The sequence below is a fragment of the Lepisosteus platostomus genome, chromosome 28, assembly GCF_059453375.1.
Source record: "Lepisosteus platostomus isolate fLepPlt1 chromosome 28, fLepPlt1.hap1, whole genome shotgun sequence".
NCBI lineage: Eukaryota > Metazoa > Chordata > Actinopteri > Semionotiformes > Lepisosteidae > Lepisosteus > Lepisosteus platostomus.
The window spans coordinates 1,922,448-1,945,121 of NC_142638.1; the positions used below are offsets into that span (position 1 = coordinate 1,922,448).

General features: G+C 42.3%; 2 protein-coding genes across 5 annotated transcripts; one reads left to right on the forward strand and one right to left on the reverse strand.

The window, feature by feature from the left end:
* Positions 1–139: 139 nt before the first annotated feature.
* strada (STE20 related adaptor alpha) lies at positions 140–15,345 on the forward strand. 4 transcript variants are annotated; one of them, XM_088623036.1, is made up of 13 exons: positions 140–306; positions 2,533–2,596; positions 3,330–3,387; positions 4,724–4,746; positions 8,622–8,728; positions 9,554–9,671; positions 10,021–10,129; positions 11,235–11,358; positions 12,148–12,319; positions 12,451–12,555; positions 12,699–12,940; positions 13,610–13,652; positions 14,742–15,345. In XM_088623036.1, exons 2-13 carry the CDS (start codon positions 2,585–2,587, stop codon positions 14,895–14,897), a joined length of 1,269 nt encoding a protein of 422 aa, XP_088479162.1. In that variant the 5' UTR covers positions 140–306; positions 2,533–2,584; the 3' UTR covers positions 14,898–15,345. The 4 variants fall into 4 exon arrangements, with proteins under 4 accessions (XP_088479162.1, XP_088479165.1, XP_088479164.1 ...); XM_088623037.1 differs by lacking the exon at positions 140–306 and adding an exon at positions 377–1,055; XM_088623038.1 differs by lacking the exon at positions 4,724–4,746 and having other exon boundaries at positions 289–306.
* A 994-nt stretch (positions 15,346–16,339) lies between these two features.
* rnf113a (ring finger protein 113A) lies at positions 16,340–22,674 on the reverse strand. Its single transcript, XM_088623040.1, has 10 exons — positions 22,540–22,674; positions 21,848–21,927; positions 20,834–20,932; positions 20,303–20,410; positions 19,848–19,957; positions 18,928–19,034; positions 18,505–18,594; positions 17,707–17,800; positions 17,278–17,384; positions 16,340–16,578 (listed from the first exon to the last, which is right to left on the reverse strand). The coding sequence occupies exons 1-10, from the start codon at positions 22,640–22,642 to the stop codon at positions 16,508–16,510; spliced, it is 969 nt and encodes a 322-aa protein (XP_088479166.1). The 5' UTR covers positions 22,643–22,674; the 3' UTR covers positions 16,340–16,507.

Genomic DNA, 22,674 nt, shown 5'->3' on the forward strand with positions numbered 1-22,674 from the left:
TCGCCTGACATGCCAACAATATTAGCCAATCAACACTTGGAGATTCGGTTGTGATCCCGCCTTCTGCTGTTATTGACAGTCGAACTCACCTATTAGATGGTCAGTTCTCTCCTAAGACACCCTTCATGACCTATTAACGCAGTTTTTTAAGTGCCATGTTCTGCGATAAACCCAGGACTGGTCAGAAAAATCCAGATCCAAACTAGGCAGGCGTTTTTTACGTTAGGTGTTACAAATTTGTGGATTTGTAAAGTAGATTGTTTTCAATTCACATTTCCAAACCTCTGCCTTCTAACAGTGTCTAAGGTGAGACGTGATTTTGAAAAATTTCTGTAAAAAGTGGGGTTTATGTTTTGCAAATCCTGAATTGCTTATTTGCCTTTTCTACACACTTATATTGTCAGTTTTTGCGTACAGCAAAGCAAAACTCATATTGTTTTTGGAAGAGTTCAGAGAGTTTCAAATATCTAGTTGTCTTATTTACCTGCATTTGTTAGTTAAGTAACCGAAGTCTTAAAAAAAACAAATTGTATCAAATGATTGAATAACTGTTCCATAAGCATTCTTGATAAACACAGTCATATAGAATAAATACCTCTTTGTAAACATGTTTTCAGTATTGTCGTTAATGAAATCCTCGTAGTAATTGCCGTTGACAGATATCATTTAAACGAGAAAACCTATGGTAATGTGTCTATGGCCAGATGAGATGGGAGACTTAAGATTTAAAGGTAATTTTTAATTTCCAGATTTCGAGAACGTTATCTAGTCAATCTAAGTTTAGTCACCTCTGCGCAATTACTGAACACGGTTCTGTGGAAGAAGAGCTCGCAGATGAACCGTAGTGCTCATTTCTCCTTTGCAAGTCTGGATCTGCTGGTGTTTCACCTGTTTTAAATTCATAGACTGCGCACCCTGCGTTTTTAGCAATTTGCTCTGGTGGCTGCGTCGTGTCGGGAGTGTTTTTACGCCGCGCATGTGATGCCTTCCTGGCTCTCCTAACGTCGTGTGGCGTTGTATGAGGGAGTACCTGGTTCCGTTGTTGAGCAGTCGCGGTGTGTAACTATGACATTTCATCTTAAGTTTAGCTTTCTTTTTGTAAAAGTAGTGATGCACCGTGTGGAAACGATTTCTCATTTGATCTTTAAAACGCCAAGAAAATCGGTTAATCGATTTTTTTCCCCCTTAGTTACCTTTTCTCATAGCTAGTCATTTCTGCTTCAACCTCTATGGTGCCTCATCCGCAATGTATCTTAGGCTGTCCCGAGTACAGCCAGTGATGTGGTCAAATTGCCCATATCTCTTCTAGTGCAAGAAACCAGTGACACGAGTAGACCTGCGTCTTTACGCGAGGTGTGTTTACGCGAATTCGTGTACAGGCGGTCAGTGACGGAGAAATAAAACGATACGGAAGATTGTGCGAATTCACATGTGGCACTGCGCGCACCTGAGCTACACCCAGGAACTCGTTACCGAGTCTGTAGCGCACCGGTGCGGCGTCACCCTCGGTATGGCTCGGAAACCTGAAAACAGGTAGGAAGGGTAAAGGCGAGTCGTGAAAAGTGCCCGATTTGGAGTTAAGAATCGAGATTTTGAACAAGTTAAGCGGTGGGGTGACGCAGACCAGTCTGACGCGTGCTCTATGGCAGAAATCAATCCTTGATTCGTGCAGTTTGAGACAGAATGCAATTCGTGAGAGCTAGGCATCTCCTGTGTTCCCTGCATTGTATTATCAAATTTTATTTGACCTCTTCGGCATGCTGTACAGTATTGTATTTGCTGTATTGCTCTTTCCGTGATACCATAAACCGCATGCATGCACATACTAATGCACTTGAGATTGATTGTCCTTGTTTCAGGGCGGGGAATAGGTCTAAGGGAGGGTGTTCTGATTATACGCTCTTTGTCAGGAACCTAACTTTACCTCGTAAGACACGAGTCCACTGTATTCCTCTTGCTGCGCGTTTCTTGTACAGGGCTGCGTTTATTTACAAACAGATCTCCCAATCTGGAATTGCTGATTTTTTTTTAGCAACTTGGCTTTACAGCTCCAACCCTTGTACTACAGTAAAACCGAGGACCAGTGGAGATAATCCTGGAAGGTCCAGCATGCTTTACAGGAATGTCTGTACTAGCTGGCATGTCGCTTACTGAGGGTTGTGTGCTAAATTGCAGTCACGGTTAGCTAATGATGCAGCCCATGCTCGTATCCCGTGGCCGGCAGAGGAATCCTACTCCGTTGGGCCCCTGAGCAAGGCCCTTAACCCCAACTGCTCCAGGGGCGCTGTACAATGGCTGACCCTGTACTCTGACCACAGGCTCTCTCCCTATCTCTTTCATCTGTGTGTCTGTGTCTCATGGAGAGCAAGCTGGGGTATGCGAAAAGACAGTTGACAGTTTCAAGATGTCAATATAAAGAATCTTAATGTAGCTCCCTGTGCAATGTGTGTGTGGACTTGGAAAGATTTGCTCAGAGCTGTGAGTCTTGCTTTGTTGTGAATTCTGGAGTCACCTGGAATTTCTGTTCCTCAGGAGTTTTTTGAATGGAGTTCAAGAGCACTTGGTAACAAGCACTCTAGGGTCCATGTCTTTTCTGGTGAGTATGGCACAGTTCTGTTTCTGAATATTTTATTTCCAAATGACCGTATGGTGAGTCTCGTTTTTCAACAAAGGGAGAAGATACAGGTCAGCTTTCTACAGGAACATCAATATGCCTTAGAAAGTCTTTCCTTCCAGGTTGAACTAAATGGTGCCATTGGAGTCTATTGTCATTTCTCACCAGTGATGTACTATATTGTCGTGTTAAGTGCTTTTACACAATCATGTCATGTCACTAGGTGATCGTGACTGGCATTCCCCAAGTGGTGGAGCACAGTTGGCAGAGTGCCCCTGGGGTAGGCGTGTGACTGGCCAGCCAGGGCTCTCTGCTTTCTGCCAACAGGAAATGTGCAGTCACATCAAGTCAGAGGCACCCCTACTGTACCCACCAGTTGGTGTTAATTCTCCTGTCGGTGCGGGGGCGCATGTTGCCTGTGTAGTAATCAGGGGCTTACTCAGAGCAGCATGTTTGCCTTTTTTTATTCGCCCGGTGCAGTGCAGGGGCTGTCACTTGAAATAAATCTGGGATTTCAGATTGAGTAGGTAGAAAGTGGGGGGGGAATGAAAAATGTTCAACTTATCACCTCACCAAAAGCCCTTTTAGTCTTAAGAACAGAAGTTGCAATTAAAACTATAGCTTTTTCTCCCTACTTCACACACATTCAATCTGTAATGGTTTTTCCTGTGTGATTCTGTTTGTGGCTGACTGTATGCTCTTTTTTATGCATCAGCGGTGGGTGTCGGAGAAACTGAGTGTTGAGAGCTTAAGGGATTTGGAGTTATTTGGAGGTAAGTTCTCGCATGTAACCCAATAGCTTGCACATTTAAAATGAGAATTTAAAATTTGTTCAAATTCCTTTTTTCTAATGGCTTCCAGTAAAATCACTAGTACAATATGTCAATAAAGTGCAAAAGTTCTACCATATTTCAGTCAAATGTACTACAATACATTACGACTTATGATGCATCATTCTTGTAATTACTTGAGTTTTTATCATGATGAGATTTTAAACGGAGTCCGATTGCCCATTGCTCTCAATTTGAAGGTGTTTACTTTCATTCTGCAAATTAGCTGACGACGCCAGTGCCAACTACAGCAAGTTCCATTACATCAAGGTTTGAGAAAGGCTTTTCTCTCACAGACCGCAGCTTTTTCACCCACGATAGGCTAATTGCAAACTCTTATTATTGGAAGTGAGAAGTGGCTGAGCTTAAGAAATCATCATGATAAAACGTGACCAGTGGTGAAACGAACCATTATTTTCATGCCACATAATGCACGGTGCTGTGCTGTATCGTGGAGGCTTTAAATGTTAAGATTAGATGATGCCACATGCCAGGGTTTCTCATGACATTAGGATTTAATGTACAGACAAAAACAAGAATGATAGTACCTGTGGCTACTCCCTGCCCAGAAACTCCAGATAATCATTAGGAAAGCTTGTTTTTGTATTAAATGTCAATGGTAGTTTTGAATAGTTTATAAATACTCTAAAAAGAAGTCTCTAAGGATTTCTTAAAAAACACAGCTTGTGAAATGCAGCTCTTATTTTGTATAATGTTTTTGAACTGGTGGTTATCCCATCTCAATGAAAATGTATTGAATAAGCGGAACATGCATTCAGTCCCTTACACCATTACCCTCTTCACGACCTTAAGGTAAACTGATCCATTTGGAAGGACAGGGAAAGAACTGACCTGCAGATATCTTATGAACTTGTGACGAGCATGTCTTGGTCAAGCATAAGGCATTGAATCAGACACTTGGCGTTGGTTTACCTGAGAGGCTGCAGCTCATTAGACAAGACATAGATAAGTATGCTTTGCAACAGAAGTCATATCCGGTTCATTTTCAAAAGACTTTATTGAGCTTTGAGGGTGACCACCGTTTGTGTGGTCTGCCTCTGGCCAACCTGCTGTGCTGCAGGTGTCTGATCTTAAATGGAATCTGGATTTCTGCTGTGCTACATCTAGGATGGGTGCTATGCCCTTTTCATGTCTGAAACTGTCTGTGCTTTCTCACTCTTTTGTCTGCTGTTCCTGAGATTATAATGTAAAGCAAGCAGTTCATTTATTAAAAATGGAACCCATTTTTATATTCTTGTTTTGGGTTTCTCTATCCCAGAGCAGAGCAGCTCTCAAAGGAAAGTAAGTGTTTCCGTGTTTTGTTTTGTGTGTTTGTATATCCCAGACTGTGGCTATTTGCTTTTGTGCATGGATGATTTAATTGTGAGTGTGCTTTCTGTGATGGAGCTCGTCCTACCACAACATCCCATGTGCGATTAGGGTTTCATACATGAGAGCTTGACTTCATTGATTCTGTGGTTGATGGCCTCTGTTCCAGTTAGTCGGAACTGCATTTTTTCAAGGCACGATGGTTACTTGGGGTGCATTTTCTTATATTTTCCCAGTCCCACTAGTGAGTGAGAGTATCACGTTGACTATTAAACTTTGCAACAGATTTCAGCTACTGTATGATATTTTGAAGCCGCTGAAAGTGTTGATCAATGTGTAATTGAGTAAATATTTCGCATATTTAAGAGTTAAGTGAGGTAATAGGATGTTGCAAAGGAGTGAAACCAGCATACGCAAGGTTACAAGGCCCAGGAATTGGTTAATGTCTGCTACCACGGTCTCTCATAATTGAAACTCACAGGCCCGCAGCCTTCCACATGTGTTGATAGGCCAAGAATACCAATGCCCATTCTAAACACCCCTGACTGATGGCTCTCACGAGGTTGAGCATTGCTGTCTGTGGAATTGCACAGTGGGTTCGCCATGTTGTCCACATGTGAGCTATAGGACCCAACCAGGGGTCTGCAACCCACGTCCTGGATAGCTAAGCCTTAAAAGTTCAGTGAGCCAAGATGTGGAAAGCATGTTATTTCCTCTTAATGAAACAAATGATTGAGTCAATTAAGTCAATCAGAGCTTAGCTGGAATGAAAATGAAAGATCATGCAGCCATCCAGGAAAAGTTACATACCCCTGGCGCAGCCTGTGTCCAGTTGCAGCCTTGGATGACCGGGCCAGTTGGGAGTCCTTATCAGAGCATGTGTTTGTTTAGCATGCTGCCTAATTGAAGAGATTTGAATTCTCTCCAACTAGGTGCGGGTATTTCATTACGTCTGCATTTTAATTTTCATTTTAGAAAGAGGAGTTTTTCAGAAAAGCTTAATAAATTTGCTATGCTTTGCAGAACATGGGAGTTGCTAGTTTTTGGCATTGTTTGTAAAGGCTGGTTTGTGTACATGAGTATCATTGCTGGCAGTTTGAGTCCTGCTCTGTGCACTCTGCTACAGCTGTGAACCCCAGCTCTGAGGTGACATGGGAAGGGTTATTTTAGAGTTAATTCTTGCTTACCACTGTTGGAATCTAGGAACCTGAAATGCATTGATTCATGCATTTTTCCTCTCCAGTCCTACATACTCATAAGTTTGATTTGGACTGAGGATGTTTGCTGATCTTGCTTTTGAGGAAATCCTAGCACATCTAGGCATTGCAGGTCCAGGATGGTCAAGTGGCATGTACCATTTCAAAGGCACAGATTTCCATTTTTAAAAAAGTAAAATAACTGTACGTTCATGATGCGTTATGCCCTTGGGTACTGTCAATGGTGCATTCTTAAACTGTTTGTGGAGTGGTGACCTATTACTCGTTTAGCTGGGATTCCCAGGATGGGAAGATTTTATGGTATTTTGTGGTGGGTTTTAATCCTTCAGCTTGTCATTTGCACCTGTGTGCAAATGAATGTTTATTTGTCTTGACACAGTTAAAAGGAGGTGAGATTAAAGGGGGTCGAGGTCCATTTAGCTGCTGAGGGGTGTTCCAGCAAAAACCCAAAGCAGAATCTGGAGTTCTAAACAGCGAGTGAGGGTGCAAACACGTATTCATAAATCCTCTCTCCTCAACACTTCTTTTGCCATCTCTTCCAGTTATAGCTGCCAAGGAATGTAAATATGTCACAGGAGCTGCTGACTTCAAGCTGAAGGTGTTTAAATTTCAAAGTATAGCCCATAGCCTTTTCAAGGATATTTCTTAGCCAAGCAATATTTTCATAGATCTGACATGCTGTCAAAAAATGAGAAAGCTTGTTTTAATTTATACAAGAGAGAGTAGGCCCAGTCTGGGGTGCACATGGAGACAATTGCATGGCCTCTATAAAACCCTGTTCTGGCCTTAGCAAGAAATTGCAGGGTTCTGAAAAATACAGCATTATACTGTACATGTACATACTGTAAGTTGTTCATTTTTTCTTTTCGTATTGAAGTCCACAGAGTATAAAATTTTAGTGGGAGCTTCCTCCTGAAGAACCATTAATACCAAACCTGTATTGAGGCTTCTCTGTTCTCTGACATCTTAGGTTGTGGGCACCGATTATCAACCAGAAAACTTTTTTGTTGTTCTTCTGGTCAGAAACCATTGTTATGTGGTACATTACATTCTTAACTCCCAAAAGAGAGCATGAGAGGGAAAAAATGTAATGAACTTCATTCTTTTTACTGCAATATGAGGGTTTGAACTGTTGGTAAAATTGACAGAAAAATTATTGGCATGCAAATTAAACAGGTACAACATTGCACGGGGAATAATGACGCTTTATTTTTCAGACCCTGACTATTTAACATTGTTTGGTTTCACTATTCTACTGTTGTTCACTAATCTGAAGTCTAGATGCATCAGTGCTGTCTACATAAGCGTTGTGGTTTTGTGTTTATGTGGCTCCCATTTAAATGTTCATAGTTCTGAAAGAAAATTTCACTTCCATTCTGAGAGCAGCTGCTGTGCGGGAATACAGCTGGACTTTTTTTAGTCTTGAAGAATGTGTTCCGATTACCAACTTAAACTAATTTAATAGTTTTTTTTTGTGTGCTCTTGCATATTTGAATTGTATACAAAGTAAAAAGGATGTCCTGAATTAGTTGACCTGCTTTTGGAAGATGTTGTGTGTAAATCTGTCCACCATCTTGCTATTCAAGGTGCTTTCCAGGTGACTGCACTGCAGCTACTACTTAATGAAGAAAAAATACACGTTCGTCTCCATGCAGATTTCACAGAGCTTGGATTTCCCAGTGTGCTTTGCTTGGCGAATGTTGTCTGTTGTTGGACAGATGGGTCATTCTCCAGTTGCTGAGGATCTTGCCGGGTCCACCTCGGTCTCTCAGCTTGTTCATTCATTTAGAGCTAACTCGCTTAATTGGATATGTACAATTGGATTGTAATCTGCAACTATTTCTTTAAATATTAAAGACCATAGGTTTTGAAAAACTCACAAAGCTAGTTTTTGATCTTTATATGATGGGACATCTTCATTGACTTATTTTTTTTTCCCCCCCTAGGGTTGCACCAAGTAAGAAAAAAATATTTCTAGATGTGCACTTTTGGTTTAACAGGACAGCTTTTCTCTTATCTTTTTTTTCTTTAAGTTATCAACTTTGCACTGTTAATTGGTTATTTAGAGAGTAATGCATCATTGATTTCTGCTTTACCACTTATAGTCAAGCTCTGAGTGATGTGTAGCCAAATATTACACTGCTTATTTGTAAACTAACAAGTAGCCTAATTGCAGGGGGTTTTCGTGTTCATTTAGAGAAAATGATGCATACTGTAGCTGGTGCAGCTTGTAAGAGGAAAATACACCAGACAGCCTTGTGCGGCAATCACAGAACAAGAACCAGCAAATAGAAAGCAGTCCTGGCACTGATGACTCGCCATATGCGATTCTTTAAGGTCAATTTTCAAGATTGCAATTTTGATTATCTGCAGCTGTTTTTGCAAAGGCTGTCTTTATGAGGCCATAGTAGCAGAAATGTCCATGCAGAAAAGTTAACAACTATGGCAGTGGTTCCTCTGTGACTCTCCTTTGGCTTATGTCAAGAAGCCGTTTTCTGGATGGACTTGAACTTTCAGTTTCTCTGAATACCGTTTACACAAGAACTTGAAGCGTGTGAGATCATGAATAGTTCAGTCTGCTGTGCATTGGGAATCTTGTTTCCATCTCCTTTAAATCTGTCCCCTTCCCAGGCCAATGAAGAGAGCACCGAGTCTTTAGCCTCTCTCCCACACCGGGAAGCCATGGGGAGCTTTTTGCCAGACAACTCTTCCTATGAACTGCTCACCATCATAGGCAAGTATACATTTTTGTCTTCCCCCAGGTATAGCATTTTACTTATGTTTTTGAGCACAATAACATGCCAGAAAAAAAACGGGAGAGATGGAGCATGTAGCACTCCCAAATCAGTTCTTAGGTAACCTGCTTCATCTGAGACAGGGGAGCACGTAAATACTCACAGGTGAAGTGAGATGCTGGTCCAGTTGTAAATCCATGGTAACCAGCCCTGAGTGACTGGTGGGTTTGGATGAGCCTGGCCACCATGACAACAAGCTTGCTCTACAGCACTCAAGTGGAGATGAGCATGATATCTATGAACTCAATCTATGCTTGAGGAATGTGCAGCACAATTCCTTTACCTTCCCTAGCTAGAGCAGTGTCCAGATCTCACCCCTATTAAAAACTTGTGAAGAGTGCGAGTCGGTTCCTAACATCACAGCCTGAACCACAACCTTATTGTCACTGACCTTAACCTCCAGCACTGATTTGCACGTAGTCCCACATTTGTGATGCAAAGACTCATCTTCATTAAGTGGTAATAATAACAGTGTTCTTTTTTTTTAAATAATTCTCATTAAAAAAGTTTAATATGTAGGTTAGATAGTCCAGATATGTCGTCTTAAACCTATTTAAATAAATCTGCTGTGTTTTTTTCATGTTTAAATATTACTGCATGTTAAAATATCCATGCATCTTCTATTGTGTGCTTTAGGTAGCTGATATCTCTTAGAATTAGACAGTTTGCCACGTTTGTGTGAAGGGCGCTATGAAATGTATTTCTGGCTGGCTCAGTGGCTGTATCTTGTGTTGTGCTGATGTGCGTGGCGTTGCTCCCTGCAGGCAGAGGGCTGGAGGATTTGATGGCGGTGAACTTGGGCCGGTACCGGCCCACTGGGGAGCATGTGGCGATCCGCCGCATCAACCTGGAGGCCTGCACCAATGACATGGTCAGCTACCTGCAGGTCAGCTCCTAGTCCCCCAGTCAGCCTTCATTAGAACGCAGGTGCTGAGGAGACGTGCCCGAGCTTATGAGGAGTCTCGACTTGTCTTTCATCTTGGATAGACATTTCCTGCAGGAAAAAGATCCTTGAATGCATAGTCATTTCTGGGTAAAATGGCACCTTTCCAGTCTAATCAATTCAGAGCAAAACTGTTGACTTCTGTCGGAGAGTCACTCTGACGTCTGCATTGTTTCAGTCTTAAAGCCTAGTCCCTTTCGTCTTCAAGGGCACAGGAACCAGGCGTGAAATTTGCCAACTGACGGTGTGACTCTGTGAGGATTTGTAAATGTTTACCTTCCCTCTCCTTCAGGGCGAGCTTCATGTCTCCAAGCTCTTCCACCATCCCAACATTCTGCCCTACAAGAGCATATTTATAGCTGAGAATGAGCTGTGGGTCATCACTCCCTTCATGGCTTATGGTAAGAGATGACTGTTGGAACGTTGAGGCAGGGTGCTACATACAATATAAGTGTTCAGATGTGTGTATTTGCCACACCTATCAGTTGGCTTTTTTATGGGGTCCAGGGAAAAAAGTACCTCAGTACAGAATTACTGCAGAAACATAATCTACAACTGCAGCATTATACAGCAGTGCAGCTCTGTCTTTAAGCAGATAATTTAGCATTGCATCAGGTATTGTTTCTAAATGTTATCTGTTAGGGGCACTGTTTTTTTTTTTTTGGGGGGGGGGTCTGCAGTACATGCGTGTGCACCACATCTTTTGTATTGTCCAGCTCTGTTGCTTTGGATATTACTGTTCATGCATAGGCAGCATTGTAATTGCTGAGGTGTATATCCAGATCTTTTAAACTTGGATAAATCTGATCAATACGTTCTCTTTGGAGTGTTGAGAAGTACATTTTGAAAGGCTGAGTCCTTGAGAAAATAACACATAAAACCATCCAAAAATCAAGAGAGAGCCTTAAGACTGAATTGGAAACTGCATTAAAAATGGGACTCATTCTCTTAACGCTGGAATAGTACCCTCTTAAAATAGTCTATTGAATTTTCCACTATTCAAGCTTTTCGAGCTGCTCCAAAAATGCATACCCCAAACTATCTGATGTGAAAATTACTGTGTTGAAATACTTTTTTCCAAATTATGTACAACGGGTAATTTCATGGTGAAAAGTAGAAAGACAACATTTTGGCTGTGATATCAAAAGAAGGCTAACCAGCCATAATGCCTGTTTCTTCTACTTTGCAACGTGGAATTAACCTTTACTTGCTCCCTAGCTAGTACACAAAGGAAAAAGGAAGCCGTTTTCATGGCTTTTGGAAGACCAGTATGTGATGCTGTTTTTTTTTTTTTTGGGACCAGACATTTCAAACAAGTGTCTGTGTCTTGATGGTGTGGGGATCTCTGCTGTCATTCAGATGAAATGTCAAAAGTAGCCCAACACTGTGAACATTGAAAGTCCCATGACATGCTGCACAGAATTCTAGGCTTGCCAAGCACAAAATATTCATATAAGAAGTTTTTTTTGGGAAGATAAAATGTAATTTGCCCTGATGTCATCACAGGCTCTGCCAAGGACCTGATCAGTACCCACTTCACAGATGGCATGAATGAGCTGGCTATTGCATACATTCTGCAGGGTATTCTCAAAGCTCTGGACTATATCCACCACATGGGATACGTGCACAGGTGAGCTGAGCTAGATGTTAGCAGGAATTGTTAAAACGGGGGGCAAGAAGGTACACACAGTGTAGCTCTTGGTAAAAGTGAATGAAACATCTCAAAACGTTTTTTTGTTTGTCATATTTCAAACTTTTTTTTTTAAAGATTTGAATCCATTTCATAGACCATAAGTATAATTTTATGTATACTGGATGCCTTCCTGCACCAGCAGTCCCTGTACACAGCAGATCAGAATATCATCTGACCCATATCTCGATTAGTGTTTAGCATTGCACAGTGTTGATCAGCAACTTTCTTCTGCCTCATGAACTTGTAAGTTAAATTCCAATGTTACTCTGAACATCTTCGGTGATTCTGTAGAGCCATGGAGTTTTGTGGTTTTCCACTGGAGTTTTTTAGTTAATGGGACTGACCTGCAAGCTCTACATTCATAGGTCTTGTGTTTGAGCCGATTGCTGTAAAACCTGCAGAGCAGTGACGCTCCAGGCCAGGGGTGAATAGAATCGATTATGTCAAACAGTGGAACAGATCAGACACTGATTGTTCAGCAGTGATTTCATGATTTGATTTCAGCTTTTACCAGCTCTGGGCATCTATACAAATCTTGCAAGAGAAGCAGAAAAGTAATATTTCACAACCTTTAAACATGGTCGGCAAGCGTGAAACGCCTAGAGCCACGTGTTGGCTTGCACGAAAGCTTGTGGATTGTAAAGCCTGAAATGGATTGAACAGTTGTGCGTTGGGGGAGTTGCGATTCCTCGTAACGGCTTGCTCGTCCTCGTGTGCGCCCGGCAGGAGTGTGAAGGCCAGTCACGTGCTGATCTCGGCCGACGGTCAGGTCTTCCTGTCTGGCCTGCGCAGTATCTTCAGCCTGATCCGCCACGGCCAGCGTGCACGCGTGGTGCACGACTTTCCCCAGTACAGTGTCAAAGTGCTGCCCTGGCTGAGCCCGGAGGTCCTGCAACAGGTAAGCAGCTCTGTCATCGTTTCCGTTCGTGCTGAATATAGCTGCTTAAAAATAAAAGAAACACCTGAAGGACACCACCACTCTTCTTGAAAGTAGTTCCCAACCTCTCACTGTGCCCCTCTCTTTTTCAGAATTTGCAGGGTTACGATGCTCGTTCTGATATATACAGTCTTGGGATCACTGCCTGTGAGCTGGCCAATGGACATGTGCCCTTTAAGGATATGCCTGCAACTCAGGTTTGTGGTTGCAGTCGGTGGTTCCATGGGGATAAGCAGGGATACTGTTGCAATGGCGCTCCTACAGACCACTGAACTGAATAACAGTGATTCTTGCCAATTTATAATTTAATCTAACCCGACTTCTTCTCTCCCTGTCCCAGATGCTCTTGGAGAAGCTGAATGGCACAGTGCCCTGCCTCTTGGACACCAGCACCATCCCTCCGGAGGAGCTCACCATGAAGCCGTCCAGGTCGGGGGCCGACTCGGGCATCTGCGAGGGCACAGGGGCCTGCAGCACGCGCCACGCTAACGGGGAACCCAGCCAGCACCCCTACAATCGCACCTTCAGCAGCCACTTCCATGCCTTTGTGGAGCTGTGTCTGCAGAGGAATCCAGAGAGGAGGTAGGCCTGCCACACCGCCATCTTCCAGGCCCGCCGAGCACTAACCTCGTTATTGACTGGATGAAACGGTCACTGCCATGTCTTCTGCTGCACATGTTGCACGTGGCTTTCAGGAAAATCCATGCAAAGACACAACGGCACGGGAGGTAGCACTGCACGCGCACATCTCGTGAGTGCTGGGTGTGACTCTGGCCTTGCACAACTGCCTGCGTGGAGCAGTTCTGTTCAAAACCCAAGCTTCACTGGCAACGCTGAACTGCCCCTCTCCCTGTGTACCAGGAACCCAGTCGGGAGGAGAGCCGTCATGTGCTCTGTCTCACCACGCACCCCTGGACAGACTCCAGCCTGCTGAGATCCTCACCAGGTTAAGAGGTTTAGGGATAATGGAAGGATCCCTAGAGACTCTTTTCAGTTTCATCAACTATTTTATGTAGAGGCCAAAGCTATAATTCCAGGCAAATATGTGTCTTCTTTACATAATGATTGATGCATATTTGGCACAAACTCATCAGGACCTTGCATAAAACATTTTGATGAAGCTCTAGTACCTAGACAAACAAATCAGGCAGAGTAACCTTCTCCTGTTTTTCTACCTTCCCATTTATTTGTGTAGAATTATTTTTTGTTATGGAGTAGTTGCAACACGCATTCTCCCTCTTTTTTTTGCAGACCATCTGCCAGCACCCTTCTCAGCCATTCCTTTTTCAAGCAGGTAAGAACCCTCTTCTTTTGTCATAAAATCCTTATTCTCTCAGCCTGGAGAAAAAACAGCTACATCAGTGACCGCAAGGAAGTACAAAAGATTTAACCATTGAATTTCTGTGAGTTACTGTGCCAGTGAAATATTGCATTTGACAAATTACAAAAGGAGGTAATTTCTTGTAGTTATGCAGCTTTTCTTTCCAAAGGATCCCGAAGCACTTTACGTGTAGCCATCCACCCCTTGAAGTGTTGCACCCACCTGCATCGCATGCTGAAGAAACCAGGATATTCCTCTACTCTTCCAGACACTGCCATGTCTTTAATGACCTAGTAGGAAGGCAGTGCAAAGCCTAAAGTCTAGTGGCTTCAGATGCTGTAGTGATAAATAATCCATGATGATAACTAATCATTTACACTACTGTTCTATACAGACCTAAGAATGAAACCTACAGAAATAAGGCCTACAGATGAAACATTCCTTCACATCCATAGAAACCTCTTTGAAGGGGATTTGGTGGAAAGACTTTTTAATCATGACTTTACTTCTTGCAGCATGTTATAATGGGCCTCTCTCTGCATTCACAGCCCTCCACGCTTCTGCATTGACTTTACAGAAGATGCCCTAAAATCTGTTTGGGAACAAGTAAAGGTTTATTCTATACTGAAAAGAGAAGAAACCTTTGGAACCTTTGGGTGTCGAAGAAGGCTCCACAGCCGAATCTTTATTTAAGTACACATTAAGTACTTTGACACCCGAAGAAGGTTCCAGTTTCTTTTCTTCTTTTTTTCAGCATGAAATAAACCTTTACTTGTTCCTACACATGCTGATGCAGCTTCCCACTTTCACTTCTCAAAACTGTTTGGCAGCATTGGCAATTTAATTGCCATTAAGGTCTATTTTCTCTCCATGTTTCATTCAAAGCAGTTTTTGATGACTAATTGTCCTTTTAAAGACCTCCCAATCTTGCAGCTGTTCATCACCTTGCTTTAGATGCTATAGTGATGTTGGACAACGTGTAGATGATAACTAATAAGTTACATTGCTGGTCCAATTACAGAGGAGAGTCTCGTCAGATCTCTCTCTCCCTTTGTTCTGCAGATAAAACGGCGGGCCTCAGACGCCCTGCCCGAGCTCTTGAGACCTGTGGCTCCCATCACCAACTTTGAGTGTGCCCAGCCTCCTGATTCCCCTACAGTCATGGCCAGTCTGGAGTCCAGCTTGAGCCACCTGGAGGTCGACGACTGGGATTTCTGACGAACAGTGGGGGCAACAGGGCATCTTAGAGTAGCTGTAGTGAAGACATTTTTCAGTGCTCTCAGTCAGATACTCGCTCCACGGTTACCGCTCAAGTGAACTAAGAATTGGTCAGAGCTTTTATCTCCGTGTCTTTTGCTTCATGCCGTGATGGCTACGGGCTCTTTGGAACACATGTTTCTCCATCCTCCGGCATCAGGTGTTACAGATCAGAGAAATGTGAAAACGGTAGGCAACTGCACAATTCCACAACAGTATTGAAAGATGAAATACATCAGACATCCACGACTTGAAGAAGTGTTTCACTTGTAGTATTGGGAGAAGCTGTCTTTTATTTCAAGTTTTATTTGGGTGGGTGTAATTCACTGTCCTGCTCCACATGGAGGAAAAGGTTGTACACATGCTGTAATACATCTGAAACCGATGAGAATAAAACTTGTTGAAGGTGGCAGGGTTCTTTAGTTGGGTTTATTTGTGCACTAACAGGATTAGTTGTGAACAGGGGAATTGGAATAGGGGCTACAGCCTTCTGGTTTTTTGTTGCAAATTGAGTTCTATTAGTCTTTCCAGAGTATATCTATTTTGGGGGGGGGGTTCTGAAAATTGAGGATTTTTTAAGGTAAAAAAAGGTTAAGGAAAGATGCAAGACTAAAGTGAAGACTATGCAAACCTGCTTTAACTCAATGGATGGCTCTTCATGAACTTGAGCCCTCCACCAGTTAATAGTTAATAGTGACAGAGTGGAGATGTTGACATTGAAACGTGAAAAAAAAAAAAACATGCTTCAATGAAAGGTAAATGAAATCTTATTTCAAGAGCTCAAGTTAAACCCCAGAAGCCTAGACCTTGTGATATCAATGTATTCTAAGACCAAATACAGGTTCTAAAAACTTTGTGTTGAAGGTACATTAAGAGAATTAAGGAAGCAGGTTTGTGAGCTCAGTGTTAAAAAAAAAACTTGATGTGCAATACATTTTGGCAGCTACTGTTCATGAATTTGAACTTTTCATGCTGCCATTTGATTTCAACAGACTGTAAATGTAGTTGTGTGTAAAAACAGTAAACGTGACAACTTTAACACCACTGAGCAAAAGGCTTTTGCTAAGCAGTAATCCTTTGCAGACCATTTGCTTAGGCATATGCCCTTGTCTGTTTTAAGCAGCAACAGAAAAGACTCCATAAAATTGATCATAGTAAAAATGTTTGCAGCACATACTAAATTTTGTGTAAATGTGTTTGAGAAATGTCTATTGGAGAGTTCAACCACAGTGTACAAATGAAATGTCTGAATAGCTTGTGGGTGTTGTTGTCCAGATGGAAAGCCTCTGATGACGGTTCTGATGGTTGAAGAAGCTGTAGGTTCATCTAGCAGTGCATAGTCAGATCAGAACATTACACCCCTAAGATACCCAATGATAAACAGTAGGCAAGCACTAGTCGTATAAATGATAATAAAGACGGTATTTTATTCCAAAAAACAAATGAGACTGTACAAGATGGCAAATACACTAAAACAATAGGGACACCAAAAATAAAATACAAGACTTGTTTAAAAGAATGATCAAATGTAAAGTCAATTGAATCTGAAAGAGGACAAAGATATACTTGTCCTAATTCTCATCTGATGAGTGGATCTGCTCTGTCTCCTCTGACTGATGTTTCTGAATCTTTGCAATCAGCTCTGTAGGGAAAACAGAAAGGGAAGTGAAGATACATGAGGTCTAAATGGAATTACCTTTTCTTCAAAGTTCAAAAGCCAACCTAATGGGGAAGTAAAGAGTAAGACTAGGATATGCTTCAGCACACTTATTCCTAGAGCATATCCAGGAAGCACAGTACACAAATCAGGATTCCTGTCCACTGCGGGGAACTCACACATGGCGACATGCCACTTATCCAAGCCAGAATGTCCTTGGGAAATGGGAAGAAACGGGAGCACCTGGAGAACACTTACTCAGACCAACCTTAAATGCAACACAAGACCTGGGCCAGGTCCCAAGAGCGGTGAGTCAGTTAAAGGTTAGCTCTTGTTTCAACTAAAAAATGATAGTAATGGGTTTTGGAGATGCGTATGCACACTAGATAACTAGCATTCCTGATACATAAGAACAGTTAGATACAGGAGGAGACTATTTGGACTGTCTAAACCATTGTAGCTAATTGATCCAAAGACTTACAGGTGTAATATCAGTACTGAAGTTACTTACTCCAAGCATCACCAGCCCCACATGTGTTATTGACATGACGTGTGTATGATTCCTTTTACTCCACACCTTGTAAGCTATTAAAGAAACCAGAGAGACTACAGGCACATGATGCCAAGACATTGATCGTTTAAACTTGGGTGCTAATGGGAGAAAAACACTGGAAGCAAGTATACCTTTGGCCGGATTAAACACCCCATTGGTTTGTTGGTTACACACGTAGCAGCGCTTGGACTTCCGATAATGCTGCAGAGCGCATCTCTCGCAGAAATAATGACGGCACCTAAGATCAGAGAAAACACTGAATGAGCATCTCCTTTCTTACTGATTTAACACATCAAGCGAAAGTGCTTGTGGAAGTGCAGCCCCCACCCGCGTGACACATGGCAGCTACTGTGCTCCTGCAGCAGTCGATTTCAAGGTCAGAATGATCGTCGGGTGTTTTACACTACAAATGTAGGACAGCTGCACATATCTATACTTGTGCATTAGCAATAAAAAAAAATGAGGGATCTCTATTCACTCCCCGCAGTCATTTCAGCTTTTTCTAAATCATATGAAACAGCTCTGCTATCAAGTCCCAGGAGATTGCTGGGTGTGCTCACTTGGTAATGATGGGGTTTTTGAAGGATTCCCTGCAGATGAAGCACTTGAAGGGCAGGTTCTCTTCATCACTGCTCACCTCGTAGTTCTCATCGTCTGTAGGAGAGATGCCGTTACAGTCATGAGCCTCTGAGGAAGACTTCACATAAGTACGTTAAATGCTACTTTTTTGGATTGCGGACCTACTCAATTTGGAACTGCAGTTGTTTTTAGATGCCACTTTTCATCAATGACCCATGTACCCCTCAGGAAGGAATGAGACTGATTAACGTGCTCTTACTCGTGTGGGTACAAGCCAGCAAGCCTCCAGCAAACCAGGAGTGGTTTTCCAAAAAGCCAAAAACACAGATTGAGTTTTGTTTTTTTATTAATGAATTGGTGCTTTCATTAATAATGGGCGCTACCCTGGTGAACCCTGGTTATCATCAGCCAGAACATAATTATTTTTTCCCTTTACTCACATCCTTATGATGTTTTTAAATTTACAGGTTCATTCTGTAAGTACCACCACTGTTCAGTGACATAAGGACTTTTCTTTAGTTATCTAAATGGTAGATTTTCATCTTACCAACAGCTGACATCAAAGAAATGGCTATAGATTGATTTTGCACTGTTTATTTGCACTGTTTATTTTACATACCAACGCATACGTGTAGTGATTATACAATAAGCATTCCCAAACTGTGAAATACTTGTACTACGAGTGGAGGAATACTCCATCTTCTTCCTGAGCGTCCCTTTCCTTAGCCAGAGGCTTCTGGATTAGAGCCTCTTAAACCCCCACCCGTGTCCAAACTTACCGTTTGCCCCATAGCGCCCCTCCTCCAGTTCCCTCTCGATCTGCCAGCCATGTTTGTAGTCCGAGCGGTCGTGGAGAAACTTGCAGCTGTCTGTCCGGAAACATAGAGGTGCTCTCAGCACACGGTGCCTTAAAAGGTTTTTTTTGCACAGATGGCACACACTTCACTAAGTGTGGCAAATGGACACCAAGACAAAAACATGTCATACCGTTATTAGGCCGACATGATGTGAAAGGCCTACTGGATAAAATGTTACTGACGAAATCTTAACGAAAGCCAAATACTTGGTCCTTGAGTGCTGGACCCCTAAAGCTTGTGTTGCTGTTGTGCTGCATGGAGAGCCAAGCCATTGAAGAAGCTTCAGATAAAAGCTGTAAATGGAAATGCCCATTGCCATCTCATCACCCATGGATACCGTCTTACCTCCAAAGCCACAGAAGCCCGTCTCTTTGTAGTCCTTGCAGATGTCAGGCTGGTAATCCCACCTCACTGTTGCCCTCAGGTGCTCTGGAGCTCTGATGGGACCTTTCCTGTGGTCAAAACCAAAATCTGGAGCTCTGAGCACTGATCTGATAGCATCTGAACAGTCAAGCTTTGCATTTAAAGTGGTCACATTCAACTGAAAAGCCTTGCTTTTAATGAACAAGCGCTTCATTGTGTTGAATTTGCAGATATTTTATTAACACACTTATAAACACTGCCATACTTGCTCTAGAAAGACTACCAGAAGACAAGTCCCAGGAACCATGGCAACCAACAGTTCTGCTGCTCCACTGATCAATCCGTTACCATAACAACGCAAAAGTGGCAGGAAGTCAATCCCACCTGATCGCCATCAACCCAGTACTTCCCTTCTTTCCCCAGGATATTTAAGACCCGATTTCCCAGTGTTTTCTGCTTTGTCTCAGAGAGTCTGTACTCCCGGTGGTCCTGGTGTTCCCAGTTCCCTCTCGGCCACGGACCTCTCTTGTGTTTAGGGCTTTGCTTTGGGTTTTCCCTGCACTCAACTTAGCTGTTTGTTTTTCTGGCTTTTGATCGGGGTTTGCACCCTGATTTCACTCCTGAATTTCCTGCGTACCTTCCCTCTCTGTACAAACCCTGCTGGCTTCCTGAACGCGTCTTGGATTGTGCCCATCGCCGGCGCCTGCCCGCCTGCGTACTCTCTCCGCCGTGAACCTGGGTCCACCTCCCTGCCTCGTGGAAGTACTGCTCTTTAACCCCTATGCCATACTCCAGCTCTCGGTTCGGTAAGAACAGAGTTCATTACATTTTCTCTGTGTGATGCACTACCATTTTTTTATGAATATTAGCTACCCTCTCCAGCCACATCTTCCAAAACATACCTGACCATCCCTGAAGAGGCGTTCCCCATGGATGTGTCTTTGGGTTTGATAAACTTCTGGTAATTATTTATTCCTCGGTAGATTTTGTCATCTTCTTTCCCTGACAGTTCCTAATGGAAACAAACGGGTTTTCTTTGACAGCTTGTCAAGCACTTCCTTGGAAAAGAAAAACTTGTTATGTCTTTTTATTTTAGATCCTGTTTTGATTGGAGAAATTTGTTTTTGTTGCTAAAAAATTATTTGCTTTAGAAAATTGCTCATTTTTAGTAGCATAAATATTATATTAATATGTACATTTGTTTGCATTTAATAGCCAGTTGAAACTGAAGTGAACAGAATAACAGGTAAGGACTAAATAGCTCTAAAAGATAGGCTGTACCAGGAGAGCCAATTTTCTGATTTTGTGAACCAAGAATAGAAATTTTCTCTTCTCCAATGACCACTGGGATGATTACCTCCTGGATTTTCTGGCTGCGCTCAAAGATGGACTGAGCATCCTTGTCTTTTTCCGTGTCTAGCTCGTAGATCGCTGTAGCACCCATGTCCTCTGGCCCTTCTGGTTTCTGCAACATTGGGGACAAAAACAGGAAGAGATCAAATGAGTCCCTAAAGACACTGGTTGAACCCCAGCCTTAAGGAAGAGTCGGTGCTAATCTGTGGAGCACTGATGTCACTGACAGCCTGCAGGTACCCAGCAGATCCATAGTGTCCCTGTTCTAGTACCTCCTCTTTAAGAATCCCAGTCATTGATGGATAATGACATTTCCAGCCTGGTTCTAAATATTCAAGCGAATCCCATGGTTTCAGTAACATAATCTCACCCCAAAGCACCAAAGGTTTACCTGTTGATGATCAATGGAATGAAAGATATCAAAACATGGGTTATCTGGTCTTTGGTGGACATTTTAGTATAGTCAGGAAATTTACTACACATAGTCTTTAACAGAGGGGTATTCAGGTTTTTGTATATCTCGCAGATGACTCACAGCAGATTTGGTGGATTTGTAAGCTATCGTCATCTTCTGATCCTCCTTTTCACCTTCGCTGTCACTGGAGGCTACTTTCTCTTTCTCCGCCTTCTTGGTCTGAAAGAGCAAGAGGAAAAGGACAGCACTCAGAACAGATCTGAGAACACGCCAGAGCTCTCCGTGCAGGAGTCTGTGTGTTCGTGTCACAGCCGGCAGATCAAAGGTAAAGGATGAGCTTCCCACTCTGTATACCAGTAATATTTCAGAGCTATACCACTTCTTGTAAATGAGTGGACTTTCGCGTGATTTACTGTATCAGCTTTAGTTAAAACTGGGGTAATTCAACCAAGCTACAGAACAAGACCACTGCTAAGGCCACTGCTGCACAACAGTTTGATACTTTTCAGGTTTTACCATTGCAGGCTCTACTGCCTGTACTGATAAAAAGAACAATATTAAATTCACACAGCTGTCTATGGAGGATAGGATATACGTTTTTTTTTATTCACAATGAGGAAATTTAAAAAATGCAACTATGCATGTTTTTTTAAAATGTATACTGTTCCATTAAATAATACTTTAACATTTGCCACTTTTTATATGATTAAAAAAAAAACATGTAACAATATGCTAAATGGACAGACATGATTTAAGTCAGATTTTTTCCTGGTGTGTGTACCAAAAGAGCATGCAAATTGAAATCAGCCTAAATCTCACTCTGAGATTTAATAAATCTTTGTCTTTGATAAATGATCCATATGGCATCAAATATTTTAAAATATAAAGTATGATTAACCAGCATGTGCAAACCTCTAATACCTGAAATGGAAACACCATACGGAGGGGAATTAGTCTATAAAACCGCTTTCTTTTTCCTTGAATTAAAATAAAAATGAATAGCATGAAACTTACAGAGTTCCTTTTTTTCATTTTATCAGCAATGCTCATAGGCAGTGTGTCAGTGGTATCAAAGGCACAGGAAATAGTTCTACTGCATTTCCTAACATTCCCATTCCAAACCTGGAATCTTACCCCCTGGATCATGGGATTGGCAATAGTGGCCTTCTTCTCCCGTCGTATCACTGCATGTCCTCCTTCATCACTGCTGCTACCTGGGGCAGGACGGGGCAAATACAAAGGCATGACTGCATTTAAACAGGCAGCTTTAACAGAGATAACACAGACGTAACACATGACCAGGCACCATTATCGCAGGGCAGCCTGACAGACTAGCAGCAGGGTAGACTCACATAATGTGATAGATTAAGGTTATGGATACCATGTCCTGTATGATGTTAAACTGCCTGAGTCTACACTAGTATCATGTAACCAATAATCGTCCTACAGATTGTTAACTTTCTGATAGTTTATTTCCTTATGTATTATGAAAAACTGAAAAGTTTGTCACGTTCTCTAAACATTTTCTTGTCATTTCAATCTTCTCCGCTAAGCTGATACAGTGGGGTTTGAACGTAATGAGGTAATCATTCCCATTCTAAAAAAAATGTATATGCAACTGAGCCTTAAAACGTGGAAAGCTTTTACAGACTGTTGTAACTGGCTCCAGTCTTCTCAGACTGACACTGGGCTGCAGCAGCTACAAACACGAGTATGTTTGCTACTACGTCGATGTGTTTCTTCACAGAGTGAACAAACACCATGCTCACAGGTGAACGAGAAGGACGTGTGACGATTAACCCACAGAAACAGAACAACGCAGTTACCTTTCTCGCTGTCGCTGGCTTTTCGCTTCCGAACAGAGACTTTTTTGTTCGTTTTTTTAAAGAAAAACGTACAGGTAGCTTTAGACTCCTCACTTTCAGCCATTTTTATTTCTCAGGCCTCTATCCCCCCTCGAC

Excerpts from the sequence above, each read along its gene's own strand:
- strada (XM_088623036.1), top strand. Across the intron at positions 11,359-12,147 it reads CACATGGGATACGTGCACAG|GAGTGTGAAGGCCAGTCACG; the intron begins GTGAGCTGAGCT and ends TGCGCCCGGCAG. Across the intron at positions 12,941-13,609 it reads CAGAGGAATCCAGAGAGGAG|ACCATCTGCCAGCACCCTTC; the intron begins GTAGGCCTGCCA and ends TTTTTTTTGCAG.
- rnf113a (XM_088623040.1), bottom strand. The coding sequence starts at position 22,642 with ATGGCTGAAAGTGAGGAGTCTAAAGCTACCTGTACGTTTTTCTTTAAA. Across the intron at positions 18,595-18,927 it reads GGGCTTCTGTGGCTTTGGAG|ACAGCTGCAAGTTTCTCCAC; the intron begins GTAAGACGGTAT and ends GTTTCCGGACAG. Across the intron at positions 17,385-17,706 it reads AAAAACCCCATCATTACCAA|GTGCCGTCATTATTTCTGCG; the intron begins GTGAGCACACCC and ends CTCTGATCTTAG.